This window comes from Crotalus tigris, unplaced genomic scaffold (assembly GCF_016545835.1).
Source record: "Crotalus tigris isolate CLP2741 ecotype Arizona unplaced genomic scaffold, ASM1654583v1 scf7180000019496.3020429, whole genome shotgun sequence".
In the NCBI taxonomy this organism is placed as follows: Eukaryota; Metazoa; Chordata; class Lepidosauria; order Squamata; family Viperidae; genus Crotalus; species Crotalus tigris.
In genome coordinates, this window is record NW_024097566.1 from 255,486 (window position 1) to 273,386 (window position 17,901).

Here is a 17,901-nt window from a genome sequence, read left to right on the forward strand (position 1 = left end):
ATGATTAAACAATATTTGGTGTTTCTTTTCTCAATGAAAATTAAGGCCTTCCACAAGCCTTCCCAATGGGGAAGTGAGAAGTGTTGGCATTGAAACTCCCAGAATTCATAACCAGAGGAGCTATGTTACCTGCAAATTCTGACAGCTGTACTACCAACACACTTGCAAGGTGGCAGATTGGCAAAGTGTCTTATATCATTAGATTGAGACACTAGTGAAAAATGTTATAACGATTAAAATTTTGCTTTTTAAATAGATATGTAATGACATACAATTAAAGCTTAGCACTAGTAACTGAATAAAAGCCTCTTTTACCTTTTTAAGAGGGGATGTAGGTGTCACTTGACCAGTAGGAACAGAGGGTGTTGTTACAACAATCGAGGAAGCTTGCACATTGGTGGTACTTGAATTATTAGCTGTAGATTTGTTCTTTTCTATAAAAAAATCATTCACAATTTATATAATATGTACTATACTGTACGTAACTATTCCATTCACTTAAAGAGAAATATATGAATCAAAAAGCATTAGTTTAAACCCCAAAACTAAAAAGCTAAGTTTGTTAAGACATATTTCTAATTATTATAGCTACGCGCAAAATTATTACCACATATTACTTATGATGGATCCTCACAGTTCTAGCCATCCCTGCGGTCACATTATTGTAATCGGGTGCTTGGTGTCCATCTTATAATCATGAAGTTACAGTAAGTTATGGTCACAATTGTTATTTCTGATGATCCCTGCCAGCTTCCCACAAAGTCAAAAGGAAAGCCAGCAGAAATCTGGAAACTGGGGTCATGTGGGTTCTTATTTAACATGCATAAACCTTGTTTAATGATGGCAACTGAGACTATTGGAATTGCTGCCACTAAACAACATGGTCACACGAGATTGCACTTTACAACCACATCTGCTGGTGATAGTAATTCCACTCCCTTTGCTGTCATAAGCCACAGACTCTTGTAGCGGCCACACTTTACAAGTCATGCCCAACCTCTTTATGCCTCTCTTCTCTAGTGCATAGCTATTCTTTAAGTTAAATGAATGACTCAATTGCTAGGAATATTATTCTTTAGAAAAATATTAATTAGAAAATCTGTGGGATGGTCATTGTACAAGATAGGAGGCATCACAGTCAAATCTCATCTATTTTTAAAAAATAATAAATAGTACTGATCTTGTATGTTGCATAACCATAACCATAAGCAAAGCAGAATAATGAAGTGAGTTACTTTAACTTTAAAGCACCAAACAAGACTCCATCTTTCTTACATGCTGGGATAGGGGAGGGGAGGATTATGAGGAGTATTTCCCACAATACATTCTCACAGCAGTAAAATATATTTTGCTATTAAATGATCAAATTATTAGATCATTCATGGTGCTAATTAATGACAGGATGCAACAAGAAAAATAGTGTTGTTTAAGTAATATATTCATCAGCTAAGTTATCAATGTGTTCTAGGTAGCGGAGGGATGTTTAAAATAAACATTTAAGATAATAATACAAATGTGATAAAACACTACACAATAAAAACAAGATAAAACCAAATCTAAGAATAAATAGTGCAAAAGTCTAAAAACACAAGAATAGTTCCTAAACAGATCAGAGTAATGGTGATGAGTGGGATTGTTTTCTTCCAGTCAAAGATATAGCTTTAATAAACAAAATGATACAGAATTTCAGGAGCTTTTTAATTTTTGGAGCCTATTAGAATCATAATGTACCATTTTAATGCTTCTTTTAATAATCTCCAGATGCCATCAAATATTAGTAACAGAATTCAGTTTTCATGAGCTGCAAAAACATGACTGGGAAATAATTTATGCTCCACAGATCATGACTGTCAATCTTTGATGTAAGAGTCAGGCAAAATGGAATGTGGCTTTCAATCCCAAATTAAGAAGGCACTCTTTCATGTTTTACAACTCTTAGCAAAGGTCCCCAGAAAAATAATTGACTACATGGGCTATAATTATATACAATATGTCAATATATAACAGTAAATATATTTTAATAACTAAACAAATATTCAACAAATTGAAGTGCAATCTAGTCTCAGTGAATGGATACTGAATTACCGTATTTTCCGACGTATAAGACGACTTTTTAACCATGCAAATCTTCTCCGAAGTCAGGGGTGTCTTATATGCCCAGTTGTCTTATACGCCGGAAAATATGGTACATTGGAGGAGATTTAAAAATGGACAATTAGGGAATTATCTTTTTATGTTCTGCACATTTAAAAAAATTAATACTCCCAGTACTTTTCATTAAAAAACGAAATACTGATGTATGGAGTTGAATTTCCTTTCTGTCTCTAATCCTCTAGAAACTTTTTCCAAGTACTAGTACTTATGGTAGATCTCTGAATCTACCTTATAGTAAATAATGGGTAGAAAAATGAAAGTACAAGTTTGGAACATAGATATTCAGCTTCAGGAAAAATTAAGTTCTCTAGCATGCCAAATAAAGTATGATGAAAGTCCTGCTGATATTTTAAAATCTCCAAGTTTACATAAATTAATTCTTGTATCACAGTCATATTTTCCTGGCACAAGATTGCATAGTAGGAACAAAGAAAACACAGTAATGAAAGTCATGTAACTCAAGAAATGCTGAAGTGATGAGTCTGAACCTTTAAGTCATTATTGGAAGACATATATGTACAGTGCAGCAAGATTTTCAATATTACATTATTATAGTTAAGTGAACTAAAAGTATACTTTTTTCTTCATTATTTTAAAAATTAATCATATTATGCTATATAGCAAAACCATAAAGCCTATAACAAAGGAAAAGAAGGAAAGAAGGAAATAAGAATGAATTTTGTAGAAGTTTACAAGGCTGAAATTGTTCTGAAACAACAGAAGTTAATTTTCCAAAGTATAACCTTAGCAATCTCAAAGGCCAATTTATGCATTACTCTTTTATAATTTTCTAACTACAGATTAATTACTAGACTACTAGAAATAATTTTCTAAGCTCAGCTTCCAGTATATTCACTGCAAACTGCTTGTGTATTTTTTTAAAAATAGCATATCCAGTATTTTGTGTATAAATTGGAGATTCTTCGTTAAGATTACAAACAAATAATCAAGTTATTAGTTTACAAAATAAAGTGACCAATGTAATTTGCATAAATAGAGCACTTTGAAGCATGTATTTTCCCACATCCGTTTGTTCAGACTTTCAACAAAACAATCTCAACATGCATCACCATTGCTCACATACTTTTCAGACCACATTTGACCTTAAGTGATGGAGATAGCAATTTTAAACAAGCTAACTTTAGCAACCCTCCATGTTTTTGTGAAATCAATACAACCCACTACCTCAGAGGTCTCTTTATAATATGTGCATGTAATCCTTGATTTTTCAATTCTTGCTGCAAGGTTTCTTACTCATTTTGCTCTCATGCAATATAGCACCTTGTTTCTCATATATTTACCTAGTTCCTAATCAGCCATTTGTGAAGCTAATTGAACTATTCAAAAATTATGTACAGATGTTTTAAGAACATCTAAAACATGGTAAGAGATAAAAATTAATCCAATGCAGTATGAGCTTTCTTTAAAAATACTTAATGTCTTCCATCTGTCCCTTCCCATCAATTCATATTAATTTAAGGCAGGAGCAAACATAAAACAAGAAACAAAAGTTAAACAATAAATTAAAATGAAGTGAAAGTAAATACAAAAGTAAACAAAGTATTTTTACACATTACCTGTTTCTGCTTCCGATTCTGAATCTTCTTCCTCATCTTCTTCACTAGAGCAACTGGATTCATCTTTCTTTCCTTCTTCCTCCTCATCACCCTTTTCTTGTTCTAAAGACTCAATGTTTGATGGATTCTTGTCTTGCTCAATGATCAAAGTATCTTTACTGGAACATTGATATTATAAATATTTATTTATTACTTTTAGGGAAAAAATTGAATATCAAGGTGGACTATTTGTTCCACAGCATATTCTAATCCAAACTTTTGTAGTCTTAATCATTCTTTGCCCCTCTCCCAATGTTAGTTTCAGTTTAGCTACTTACTTTTTAAATGATTTTTGAGACTGATTATTATCCATGTTGGTTGTTGATTCAATTAAAGGTGATTTCTTCTCCTTTTTCTCACTATGAAGCTTTAAGATAAGTTAAAATAGTCAATTCGATTTTTAATTTATTATATATAAATTCTACTATTGCGGTATTATTAATTCAAAAAGTAAGATCCTTTAATCTTCCAAGACTAATTTTTCAGAATAAAAAACAACCCTGACCTGGAGCAAACAAACTGTTCTAAAACCATCCCCATCTCTCATATCTGAAGATCATATAAAGATTTCCATAAATACGAAGGCAAGACAAAAATAAATAAAATAGAAAAAAAGTAAAATAAAGCTAGCTCACAACCAAGGAATTATTTTATTAGGCACTGCTTTTAGAAAGGATCCAGAAGTATTGTAAGAGAAACTGCTATGGAAGTGAAGTTTCTGTATTTGGTAACAGCAGTAATATAAGGATCTCTGGAACTTCAAAATAGCTAAGAGTTGGCAATAATTAGAAAATGAGTCTTAAGAGTTAATACCAAACTCCCTGAACAGAAATGGATCCCCATCAGATCATATGTTGTTGTAGTTTAGCATGGAGAAGGCAAACTTTCCTACTTACAGTGATAAATCATGACAACTTATAATATGGGGCCACAAGCTCTAGATGGCAGTTAAATAAAGCCTTGGAAATAAGATGGACTAATTCTACTATATTTAAACTTCTTCCCAACATCTTATAAAGCTAAAGGATCAAGCAGTGCTTCTCATTTGGGAACAAAGAATAAATACAAATCATCCCATGCTGCTTGAAGCAGGAAATAAATGTGGCCTCAAAAAGAACAATACAGAAATCCATATTTTCTTTTGTTCCTTTAGATTAAATACTAGTATGCTAAAAAGTCCAAAATATTAGCAAGACCTAAGTTAGTATATGCAAAACATTCTGTGCACTGGCTATTAAAATATTCAATTTGAACAGCTCTTAATTTAAACTCAATATGAACGTGGATATCCTTTTTTGTTCTATATATTCTAATAGGAAGGTTCATATTGGTTCACATTTTGTTCTTGCACACTAAAAGAGCTTACCATGTTTTGTTTCTTTTGAAGCTCTTCTAAATAACCTAAAATGTCTTCATCTGCTACATCAAATGCTGTTTGACCCTACAGAAAAGTAAAAAAACAGATTATGGTGCAATTAAACTAATAACCACAAAGAACAAGAATTTGCCAGCAGGAAATCTAGATACCAAATCCTCAACTACTTCTTGAAATATCTGCCAAACTCCTTCCCACAGATTTGGAAAAAAAAGAGTGAAAATTATCAATCGTTTTAACTGTAGTTCTGATCACTAAATCTTATAAAAGCTCTGAATGCATTCTAAAGAAATTAAAATCAGAGGTACAGCTTAAAGCTTTGTTCTGAAATACTGTCAGTTTTCCCATCCTCCCCAAGGGAAAAATGTATTGGCATAATCTGGGGATTCTCCTGGACTCCTGATTCCTGCCTGAGGAGCAAGTGATAGTCATGACCAGGAGAATCTTTGCACAACTTCACGATGTCCACCAGTTACACTCATTCCTGCACCAACATGCCCTTTGCACCCATGCCTTGGTAACCTTCTATCTGGACTATTGTAATGTACTCTACATGGGGCTGCCTTGAAGAATATCCCTAAGCTTAAGTTGACTCACAATGCCATGGTCCAAACAGTTTTGCACAAGCCTAGACTTGAGCATGTGTCATGTATTTTGCGGAAGCTACACTGCTTGCCAATCTGCTTCCAAGTACAGTTCAAGATGCTGGTTATCACGTTTAAAACCCTACATGGCTTTGGGCAGGCTATTTGAAGGGCTGCCTCTCCCCTCAATTCAAAACTTCATTATGGTCATAGACTAGCATAGGAAGAGTAAAATACAAAGAGTTAGTAATTTTAAAAGCTAAAAATTCTAAAAAAAAAAACTGTAAAAAGATAAAAATCAATATATGGACAACTAAATCTACACATTCCTAATACAAAACTTAACTGCCTCTCCTCTATTATATACTCCCAGCCCACCAGGACGGGAAAGCAGGATATGTCTCATCTGGTAGGTCCATGAAAAAGGCCTTCTTGGTGAAAGCACCTTCTCTGTGGAACATCATTCACCCCGAGATACAGTTGGTCTCCATCCTCTTGCTTTTTGAATGGCCGTAAAAACATGGCTTTGTCAGCAGTCCCGGGGACTACAAATGAAAATGGAGCTGATCAAGTAGCCGATTTGCTTATGTTGTTGCTTCAATGGGGATAGAATAAAAATTTTTATGGGTTTTTATTATGTGATGTATTTTTAAATATTGCAAGCCTTCCAGACTCACCTATGTGTGAGTTGGGCAGCTATATAAATTTGTTAAAAAAACAAACAACCTCTGGTGTTCTCACAGTTATTTCCTGACTCTACCCATATATTGTGGGTGATCTATGTTAGGTGACATTAATGAACGAGTAGAAATAAGATGACAGAATACAGTAAAATTAAACTGCTATTTGACACAGTAATAAATGAGAATAGGAAGCATCCAGTGAGTAAAAAATGGTTGTTTCAAATACCTGCTTTAAATATAGATTTAGACATGAATACAGATGGCCAAGGAATGAATAAAAAATATGCAAGATTTTATTGTTTATGATGAAATAATATTAGTGAAGGATATAAGAATAAAAGACACTAAATTTAAGAAGACTATTATTTGGGAGCTTAACGAGTACATATTTGGAAGCAACACATACAAGAAAAGAATAGAAAGCAGTAATAGTGAGAGTATAAAATGACTGCAGGAAGAAAAACTACACCGGTATTTCTTCCACTAGAATGAATGAAATGTGGATGTAAGAAAAAAAAATGTCAAAACTACATGGACCAAGATGAAAAGAATATTATAGAATGCCATCGAAGCATAGAAAGTTTTCCTAAGAGGCAACATGAACAAGAATGCTTGTTGGAATGATGAAATGGAAGTTGAATAGTAAAATGATGAAGTGAAAGAAAGACGGCACTGATAAATTTAAAGAACAAAAGGTTTAGATGTGATGAAAAAGGATGGCTTGCAGGATAGAAAGGTGGAAGGAAGAAGAAAACTATTTTTTATTCCACAGACTACCTCCTTAAAAGAAAGAGCAACCCAATCTAAAGTAATTTCTAGGGCCAGTGTTCCTGGATGTTTACCAAAGAAAAACAACTTGATTTTGGAGGGATTTAGTCTTAATTTATTTTATTCCACCCAATAGCCTTGAGATACCAATTTAAGCCATCCATGGCATCATCAGTCCATTCTGGGGTGGCAATGTACAGCTGAGTGACATCAACATATTAATGCTACTTCACCTCAAATTAACATGTGATCTCTCTAAGTGACTTTATACAATATTAAATAACACAGAGGAGAGCAGAGTTAAGTAACTCTAGTTACCTACTGGATCAGACACAGCCTTGAACACTGCTCTCCCATGAATATACATTGGAACGTCTCACTCAGCAGGTGTAGACAATCTTTGCAGACACTCCAGCACGATACTACTGTTGATACGTAATTTTATCTTACTGTAAGATACTTATAATGTTCTGCAAGCACTCTTGTGTCTGTACTTTCATCACCTCTCCCAAATGCCACTATGTTCCAAAAGATGCTCCAATTCACTACAGTATATCTGAAGCATGAGTGGAGAATTTACCAATGGTAAATCAGTACATTCTGCTACAAGGGCTTCGTGTATGCTGAACACCGAGAATGTAAAAACACTGAGAAGTATCTTAACTTTTGAAATTGTATCTAGTGTTTAAAATACATTGCATACGAAAATGTCTAGTAGTCATTATAAGTCTGAAATGTACAGAATTTAAATTATATAGGGGAATTTGCAGTCATTATTAGAACAACATTTAAAAACAAAAAACCTATGCATATTCCTTTATATATACATTTTGAAGCTTACATTAAATATCAATACTATTCTAATGCTTTGAAATAACACAATGACAAAGAGGCTATTTGAACGACCAAGATTATCACAGTACTATTTAGTTGCAATGTCTCAGCATATTTACAAGTTTGTACTTGCCATTATAACAAATTTCTGTAAACCAATAGAATGGGGGAGCATACTTTATGCATTTAAAATATGTAAATATCGTAATTCTAATTCCTGAAAAAAATGTTTATATATAATTTTAGTTGGGACTGTGGTAAAGTCACAAGTGAAAGTGCAAAGTGTGGTAAAGCAAATAACATAAAATATTTGCAGAAGCTTTGAGTTGCTTTAAAACCTTTTTTAAAACATAGCACAGGTTCAGCTTACTGTAGCTCAGATATACAGCTCAAATGTTAACATTAAAGAATATCTTTGTTAGGTTAGAAACTGGGAATTAAGTCAAATGGAAACCTTACCACTTTATTGACAGTTTCCATGTCACACAAGTTTTCAACTAGTATTCGACATGCTTCTTCTTTTCCCCAATGAGCAGCTGCATGAAGTGGTGTCCATCCATCATAATCTTTAATATTTACATCATACCCAGCTTGTATTAATAGCCTATTAAATTAGAACAGATAATGTGACTGAATTAAAAGATTTTAAGAGTTTCAAGAAACCCTACAAGGAAGATAACATTTGCAGATCACTGTATATTCAGAATTGTGTCATTATTACCATTAATACTTTTACAATTATCATACCTACATTGTTATTATTATAAATACAGATAGGCTTCATTTACTGCCAGCAAATGGGACTGGCAGTTTTGTTGCTAAATGTAAGTAGTTGCTAAGTGGAAAACCACATGGCTGCAACTATGCTATCCTTTTCTCCATTCCTCCCCACAATCCCAGCAGTGCTAAAATAGCCAACTCAAAACTGACAAAGCTAATCAGTTGACACTTTGGCTTTTGTTTGCTTCCTAACCACTCCCTCGCTGTTTAGAATGCTAACTTGGACACTGGTATAATTAGCAAGAATGAATTATTGTTTATATTTACATTTAATGGAGAGGAAGAGATTAAAAGAGAGTGAACAGGCACATAATGGGAAATACACATTGAAAGCAATTCACTGGCAGTCACAAACAGCTGATATTCTCTCCCTTCCTTTCCAATCTCTCCACTCTGCAAGAAGGGGAGGGGGAAATGAGTTAGATATAAGAGAGACTGCCTACTGAAATCACTTGCATGCCCTCTCAAAGAGTGAAGAGATGGAGAGGGAGGAATAATAAGAGAGTACGTAGGCATTGTTTTCAATGTGTATTCCCCATTGTGAGCTTATTTACTCCCTCTTTTTTTTCATAGATGCCAAAAGCGGAAACTGGAAAGTAAAAATCTTATAAAGATTTGTGACAAAAAGCATAATTTGAGAGAGTTAATATGAACTTCTAAGATTTGTCACAAACAACGCAAGTGTAGGTTGTCACTTAAATTAACTGCATCACATACGTTGCGGATTCACTTAATTTAGAGTGACAGCAAAGTAGGAAACTCCATAAATGTCTAGGAAAATGGAAGAACAGATATGACCTGAATATTGTCTTGCCATTCCTGGCTCCATAATTTTAAGCTTTTGTGAAGCATTAGTAGTGTATCCGAACTCTACTGATACCTCATACCCAACTTTCAAAATATTGCACTAACAATTAAGAACATTGGATAGATAGATAGATAGATAGATAGATAGATAGATAGATAGATAGATAGATAGATAGATAGACAGACAGAGACAGATAGATAGATAGAGATAATTTTGACTTTATATGTAGTTAATATTTCATTATTGACTGATTATGATTAGAAAAGCATTTAATACTATATGTAAATCTAAGCATTCATAGCAAATTATAAACGTGAAACCTATTCAGAAGCTCAACTTACTTTAAGACTTCCGTATACCCTTTAGCAGCAGCTACATGAAGAGCTGTACCACCTGATTTTGCATGCCGAACATCATTTATATGACCACTATTAAGCCACTGTCTAGCATCCCTTAGCATTATACGCTCTTCTTCTTTCCGAGCTGCCTCAATATCAACCCCTAAAAGAACAGAAATATATTCATTTTAAAATCTTTATACATTTATTATTTAAACTGCATGAAATTCATCAACCTCTAAAAAAGACATTGGACAATTCCCCTCCAGTTCTATTTTGTAGAAGTGATTATCCTCAACATTTCGGTTGCAGTTTGAGGCAGAAGACAAAGCTTGCATGCCATGTACTGGCAGAAATATCATTCTCTTAAAAAGTCTAGTATTATATAGATAATTACATTTTTAAAATGCAATATAGAATCTTGTTCAACAAGCTGGACTGGGTCAAGATACTTAATTACAAGGTGAGGCAGAATTACAGACTGGAGATACAAGCTGAGGTCAATTTTCAGTCCAGACAAATATGCACTTAATGCAGGTAACAAGACTTGTACAGTCTAAGATCCAGAATAAGATTTGCAATGTCAGTAGTTTCCATGTTAGTTAATAGTTTCTTATAGATCTGTTTTCCAAGATCCTAATTTCTTTTAACATAAAAACTTGGAGACTTCACCTTTTCCCTTTCATGTACTCTAATTCAGTGACTATGGCAACTACCACGAGCTTATTATTTCTGAAGGTAAAAGTTTAAAAACTAGTAGCAGTAGCTTATACCTCCCATATCACCCACTTTTTCCAAACAGGTATTTTCTTTCTAAACCTCTTTTTATTAAACATTGGATCTATATAAAGCATTGAATTAGCTTTTTGATCTTGCATCAATATGTCCATCTAATTATCATGTTTACAAGTAAATACAAATATGTAATAAATATCACATTTAAAATTACCTAATTACCTCATAAAGATTAAAAAGCCAGAATAGAACAGCAGTCAATCTTAGGATATAAAGGAAGGGTAGCTAGAAAAATATACATAAATAGGTATTGCAGCTTCAAAATTAAATCAAACCATTGAATATTGCTAAGTTTCTTATTTATTAGGCTTCAGAACCAAATAAAAACAATTAACCACCATTTCAAGCACCATTATTCTATTTATATATAACAGGGGTGTCAAACTGTCAACCCATGGGCCGGATGCGTCATGGCGAAACCGCACCACCCCATTGGCAGCAATGGAAAAAAAGTCACGATACGCCACAACGCATCACGTGACGTTGTGAGTTTGACACCCCTGATATATAAGGTGTATTTAAACAAGCAAAAATAAGCAAAGCTCTAAAATCCCATCCAGTAGTAAAAACAGCACTGACTCTATAAATTATATTTGTGTGAAACTGTCATGTTTTAATATCTCAATCTAAAGTTCAAGATTTCTCAAACTGACATGTTTTATTAAATTACTTCAAATGAAACTATGCTTATATTTGTTGTATCTTCAAAATATAATTGTTTTGTTTTCCCACTTATATTTTGATGGACATTATGGAAATGTGATATTGGGAAGGCTCTACATCAAATACTGCTGGCAAATATGCTACGCTGCCTTCAGAGCTGAAATGGTTCTTTTGCTGTAATTTAGATTAGAAGTGCACAGCTAAAACCCCAGCATTACAGTTCTTCCCTCCAGAAAATCTTCAGTTTGGCCATAACAGAGTTCTGTAAGTTATTATCAAAGAATAAATTTTAATGTGATAGAAAGGAATATTTTAAAATATTACATTTTAATTAAATGATCAGATTTAGATTTGCAGGATCTAATCTGGGTCGGTCACCAGGTGACCAGAAGTTTTGTCTTCCAAGCTTTCGCACTCAGGCTGGAGCCCATCCTCGGGGATCTTTTCTTCTGCAGAGTGTATGCTGTTCTGTGTGTGGTATTTATAGTGCCTATTGTAAGTGGCTTTTTAGATGTTGATTGAGATGTGTTGATGGCTGGCTTTTAAGTCATTAGCTGTTGTTTGCTTGTGCTGTCCAGCCCTCGTCTTCTAAGTTCACTCTGTTCACCCATGACTATAGTGCTAGGTTTGCCACCAACTATATTGTGAAGTTCACAGATGATACAACAGTAGTGGGTCTTATTCATGACGACAATGAGAGTGCTTACCACAAGGAGGTTGAGGGTTTGGTGAACTGGTGTAAGGAAAACAGCCTAGTTTTAAATACTGGAAAAACCGAAGAGATCATTGTTGATTTCGGAAAAGGCAGGCACAGCCACACTTCTCTGTGCCTGCCTTTTCCGAAATCAATGATTCACCTGTGGAGATGGTTACCATCATCAAATTCCTGGGTGTGCAGTTAACAAGTAGGCTAGCTTGATCACTCAACAGTGACACACTGGTGAAGCGGACACAGCAGCGCCTGCATTTTCTGCGTTGCATGAGAACAGCGTATCTTCCTTTCCCGATCCTTACCACTTTCTATAGAGGGACGATTGAGAGCATCCTGTCATACAGCATCACAAGCATCAGTGCTTCACACAGGAAAGCAGTGCAGAGAATGGTGAGGATGGCTAAAAAGATCACTGGCAGTTCCCTCCCTTCCATCCAGGACATAGCACATAAATGTTGCTTGAGCAGGGTCTGTAAGATTGTCTGGGACATGACACATCCTCTTCATGACCTGTTTTTCTTGTTACCTTCTGGGAGGAGGCTCCGTGGTATCCGAAGCAGAACATCCAGATTCAGTCACAACTTTGTTCCATACAGTATTAACCTTGTGAACTCTAAAACTTCCTCCTTCCGTTATGTATTCAAGATGGACAGCGATTAATAGTAATAGTAGTAAAGTTGGAAGGGACCTTGGAGGTCATCTAGTCCAACCCCCTGCTCGGGCAGGAAACCCTACGCTATTTCGGACAAATGGCTGTCCAGTCTCTTCTTAAAAACTTCCAGTGTTGGAGCATTTACTGCTTCTGGAGGCAAGCTGTTCCACTGATTAATTGTTCTCACTGTCAGGAAGTTTCTCCTTAGTTCTAGGTTGCTTCTCTCCTTGATGAGTTTCCACCCGTTGCTTCTTGTCCTGCCTTAGGTGCTTTGGAAAATAGCTTAATTCCCTCTTCTTTATGGCAGCCCCTGAGATATTGGAATACTGCTATCATGTCCCCCCTTGTCCTTCTCTTCGTTAAACTAGACATACCCAATTCTAGCAACCGTTCCTTATATGTTTTAGCCTCCAGTCCCCTAATCATCTTTGTTGCTCTTCTCTGTACTCTTTCTAGAGTCTCAACATCTTTTTTACATCGTGGTGACCAAAACTGGATGCAGTATTCCAAGTGTGGCCTTACCAAGGCATTGAAGAGTGGTATTAATACTTCACGTGATCTTGATTCTATCCCTCTGTTAATGCAGCCTAGCACTGTGTTGGCCTTTTTGGCAGCTGCAGCACACTGCTGGCTCATATTTAAGTGATTGTCTACTAGGACTCCGAGGTCCCTCTCACAGTTACTACTATTGAGCATGGTGCCACCTATGCTGTACTTGTGCATTTGGTTTTTCTTGCCTAAATGTAGAACCTTGCTTTTTTCACCATTGAATTTCATTTTGTTAGTTAGTGCCCAGTGTTCAAGTCTGTCCAGATCCTTCTGTATCTGAAGCCTGTCTTCTGGAGTGTTGGCTATTCCTGCCAGCTTGGTGTCATCTGCAAATTTGATGAGTTCCCCATCTATCCCTTCATCCAAATCGTTGATGAAGATGTTGAAGAGTACTGGGCCCAGAACAGAGCCCTGGGGCACCCCACTACACACTTCCCTCCATATAGATGCAGTTCCATTGAGGACCACTCGCTGAGTACGGCCGGTCAGCCAGCTACGGATCCATCTGGTGGTGGTTCTGTCTACCCCACATTTTTCTATCTTGTCAAGTAGTAGGTTGTGATCTACTTTATCAAATGCCTTACTGAAGTCCAAGTAAATTATGTCCACAGCATTCCTCTGATCCACTAATTTTGTCACTTGGTCAAAGAATGCAATAAGATTTGTCTGGCATGATCTATTTTTGACAAACCCATGTTGGCTTTTAGTAATGACTTTGTTTGCCTCTAGGTGTTCGTTGATTCGTTGTTTGATTATCTTTTCCAGGATCTTCCCAGGTATTGAGGTCAGGCTGATAGGTCTGTAATTTCCTGGATCCATTTTTTTTCCTTTTTTGAGGATGGGAACTACATCAGCTCTTTTCCAGTCCTCTGGTAGTTCCCCTGTGTTCCAGGATCTTTGAAAAATATAGTTCAGTGGCTCCGATATCACATCTGCCAGTTCCTTGAGAACTCTGGGGTGTAATCCGTCTGGTCCTGGCGATTTGAACTCATCTAGGCTGGACAGGTGCTCACTAACGATTTTCTTGCCTATCTTAACTTGTGTTTCTGTTTTGTTTTTTGTGGCACTATTTTTGATAGGTTGGTCTGTTTTTTCCCTTTGTGTAAAGACAGATGCAAAAAATGAGTTAAATAGTTCTGCTTTCTCCCTGTTGCTTGTCACCTTCTTGCCACTTCCACCCACTAATGGACCAATCATTTCCTTCACTTTTTTCTTGTTTTTTACATGTTGAAAGAAGCTTTTTTTGTTATTTTTGACTTTGGTCGCAAGCCTCAGTTCATTTTGAGCCTTGGCTTTCTTCACTTCATCTTTGCAGGCTCGGGCTATTTGCTGATATTCTGACTTAGTTATGTTCCCCTCTTTCCACTTTCTATACTTGTCCTTTTTATCTTTCAATTTGTCAGAGAGTTCTTTATGCAGCCATGCTGGTTTCTTTTGAGAGCTGTTATTTTTCCTCTTTGTTGGTATTGTGCTAGACTGTGCTTTTATTATCTCATTTTTCAAAATTTCCCAAGCTTCTTGAGTTGTTTTCCCCTTGAGGATTCTCATCCATGGAATCCTTCCCAAGCCCTCTCTAAGTTTATTGAAATTAGCTCTCTTGAAGTCCAAGACTCTAGTTTGACTGTGTTCTATTGGTTGTGCTTCTATAATGTTGAATTCTAATATTGCATGATCACTTCCTCCCAGGGTTCCTATGGCTTCAACACCGTCTATCATTTCATCTCTGTTAGTGAGAATTAGATCCAAAATGGCTAATCCCCTAGTTCCATTCTCTACTTTTTGGGAGACAAAGTTGTCTGCTAGGTTTGCCAGGAACCTGTTTGATCTTCCACTTGGTGCGGAGTTTGTCTCCCAGTTGATGTCAGGGTAGTTAAAGTCCCCCATTACTATTGTGATGTGCTTCCTACATACCTTAGTTAGCTGACTAGCAAAAAGTTCATCTATTTCCTCTGTTTGGTTGGGTGGTCTGTAGTATACACCTATGGCAATGTCATTCCCCCCCCCTTTTATATTGACCCAAATGCATTCAAGACAGTTTTTATCATTGTTGTACTCTATTTCTGTGAAGATGTAGTTATTTCTTATATAGAGAGCAACTCCACCTCCTCTTTTATTTGGTCTGTTTCTTTTAAATAATTTAAATCCCTCTAGCTGTGTGTTCCATGTGTGAGTTTCATCCCACCATGTTTCCGTAATGGCAACAATATCGTATCTGCCCTCATTAACCTGAATTTCTAGTTCACCCTGTTTGCTGTTCATACTTTGTGCATTGGTGTATAAACATTTGAGTCCTTTGTGGGTGGCCCTGTGTTTCCTTTCTACATAACCTGTGTGGTGCCTGAGTTCCCCTATTGTCTTACCACCTATTTGGTTAGTGCACTTTATATGGCACTCGCTATTAGAGGCTTCATTTTGATTGGTAGCAAGGTTGGTATTCTTGTCCACACACACATCTGTGCTACATGCACTGATAGCCCTATAGTTTTTAAATTGCCGGGGACAGGGTTGTTCCGTATCAATTAACTCCCTGTCCCCGCTGTTTAGTTTAAATTTCCCTCCAGAAAATCTGTGAATTTATAGCCGAGTAACTCAGTCCCTTTTTTTGATGGATGCAAACCATCTCTTTTGTACATCTTTTGATTGGACCAGCTACTGACATCGTGACTAATATATCCAAAGCCTTCCCCTTTACACCATTCCTTTAGCCACATATTGAATTGTGCTATGCGCTGGCCTTTTCCGTTTTGCTCCTTATACACTGGTAAAACCTCTGAGAAAGTAAGCCTACAGCCTATTCTGCTAAGTTCCTTCCCCAAGCTCTGGAAATCATTCTGCACAGAGAGTACATCTTTTTGGGACAGATCATTAGTGCCAAGGTGTACAATAGCCTCCACATCACAGTCCTTGCTGCCATTCTTGATTATTTTAGAAATACGCTTCTTGTCCCTACTGGCAGTAGCACCTGGAAGACACCTGACCTCTTTCAAAGCCTCTGTGTCCTTTCCTAAATTTACATCCCTTATAATTGAATCACCTACCAGAAGGTAGCTTCTCTTTTTGGGAGCCTTTCTATTCTTGCATGACTGATGTGCAATACCTGATTCACACTTCTCCCTATCAAAATCTAGTTCTTCATCTCGGACCACAATCCCCTGCTTATTTGAGTTATCTTCACAAATACCTTTACCAGTCTCCTTAATGTCCCTATTAAGGTCAGCAAGAGCACTGTAGCTGTTGTGCAGGGACACAGCGAAAGCTTTGTGTTTATGGTTCACAGCTCTCACCCTGCCAGATCCCACGGTTGTCCACACTGCCCTTTTCCTGCAGGATCTTTGTGGTAAAGGGGGCTGATAGCAGGGAGGCTTACTAGAGTAGAGGGGCTGAACTGGACACCTAATTTCTGCCCGAAGAGCACGGATTACAGACCCTAGGTAAATGATCTGTCCTTGTAGGCTAGTGATTTGTTTACAGATAGGACAGTTTCCAAGTTTGAAAAGGGTACTGCGAAGGACGGCTGCAAAGCAGGTGTTGCACTGAACTAAGCCGGACATCTTAGATACAGGGGATGTCAGACACACTTGCCCTGAATGTACTGCTACTGTTTGTGATTTTTAGTTATATAGTTATATAATGGAGATCCAATCAGGGCCTTGCTACTTTCCTGGTGGATTCTCCCAAAACTTACAGTTTAAGCAGCAGCTGGTGGAATGTAGCACGTTCCAGCAACCCGATCAGAGTTGGAATGGGGTTTAAATAGAGTATAATACCCTATAAATATAATGGAGATCCAATCAGGGCCTTGCTACTTTCCTGGTGGATTCTCCCAAAACTTACAGTTTAAGCAGCAGCTGGTGGAATGTAGCACGTTCCAGCAACCCGATCAGAGTTGGAATGGGGTTTAAATAGAGTATAATACCCTATAAATATAATGGAGATCCAATCAGGGCCTTGCTACTTTCCTGGTGGATTCTCCCAAAACTTACAGTTTAAGCAGCAGCTGGTGGAATGTAGCACGTTCCAGCAACCCGATCAGAGTTGGAATGGGGTTTAAATAGAGTATAATACCCTATAAATATAATGGAGATCCAATCAGGGCCTTGCTACTTTCCTGGTGGATTCTCCCAAAACTTACAGTTTAAGCAGCAGCTGGTGGAATGTAGCACGTTCCAGCAACCCGATCAGAGTTGGAATATTTATATGTTACTTATATGTAAGGGTGTAGGTCTATACATATGTTGTATATAGTATGTTTTAAATGTGTGTTATATGTGTGTACACTTTGAGAGGAAGCAACTAAATTTCACATTTTTAATGTGTGCCATTATGCCCACAGGAAAAAAATGACAATAAAGGTTATCTGATCTAATCTAATTTACCTGATAGGCTGGGGGTAAATCAGCAGTCCTGTTGACTGACGAGGGACCTATTTCCCAGGCTTCAATCACTTCCCTGGCTGTTTTTGTGCCTGCTCGTCCAACAATCTTGGTAGCTGCAAAGTTGAATGTATGTCCTTGTGCGAAGTGCGAAGCTACCAATGAGTTTGGGTCTCCTCGTCTGACTGCTTGCTTGTGTTCTTGCAATTTGGCGGTT

At 36.7% G+C, this 17,901-nt stretch overlaps 1 protein-coding gene across 3 annotated transcripts in view; it reads right to left on the reverse strand.

The window, feature by feature from the left end:
• Positions 1–17,901, reverse strand: part of PPP1R12A (protein phosphatase 1 regulatory subunit 12A) — a 178,786-nt gene that overhangs the window by 56,633 nt on the left and 104,252 nt on the right. For all 3 annotated transcript variants that reach the window (XM_039362939.1, XM_039362940.1, XM_039362938.1), the window contains exons 4-9: positions 9,944–10,103; positions 8,474–8,618; positions 5,137–5,211; positions 4,049–4,137; positions 3,732–3,889; positions 316–434 (exon numbers count right to left, since the gene is read on the reverse strand). In XM_039362939.1, coding sequence (XP_039218873.1) covers positions 316–434; positions 3,732–3,889; positions 4,049–4,137; positions 5,137–5,211; positions 8,474–8,618; positions 9,944–10,103 — 746 coding nt within the window. The remainder of the gene's footprint in view (positions 1–315; positions 435–3,731; positions 3,890–4,048; positions 4,138–5,136; positions 5,212–8,473; positions 8,619–9,943; positions 10,104–17,901) is intronic.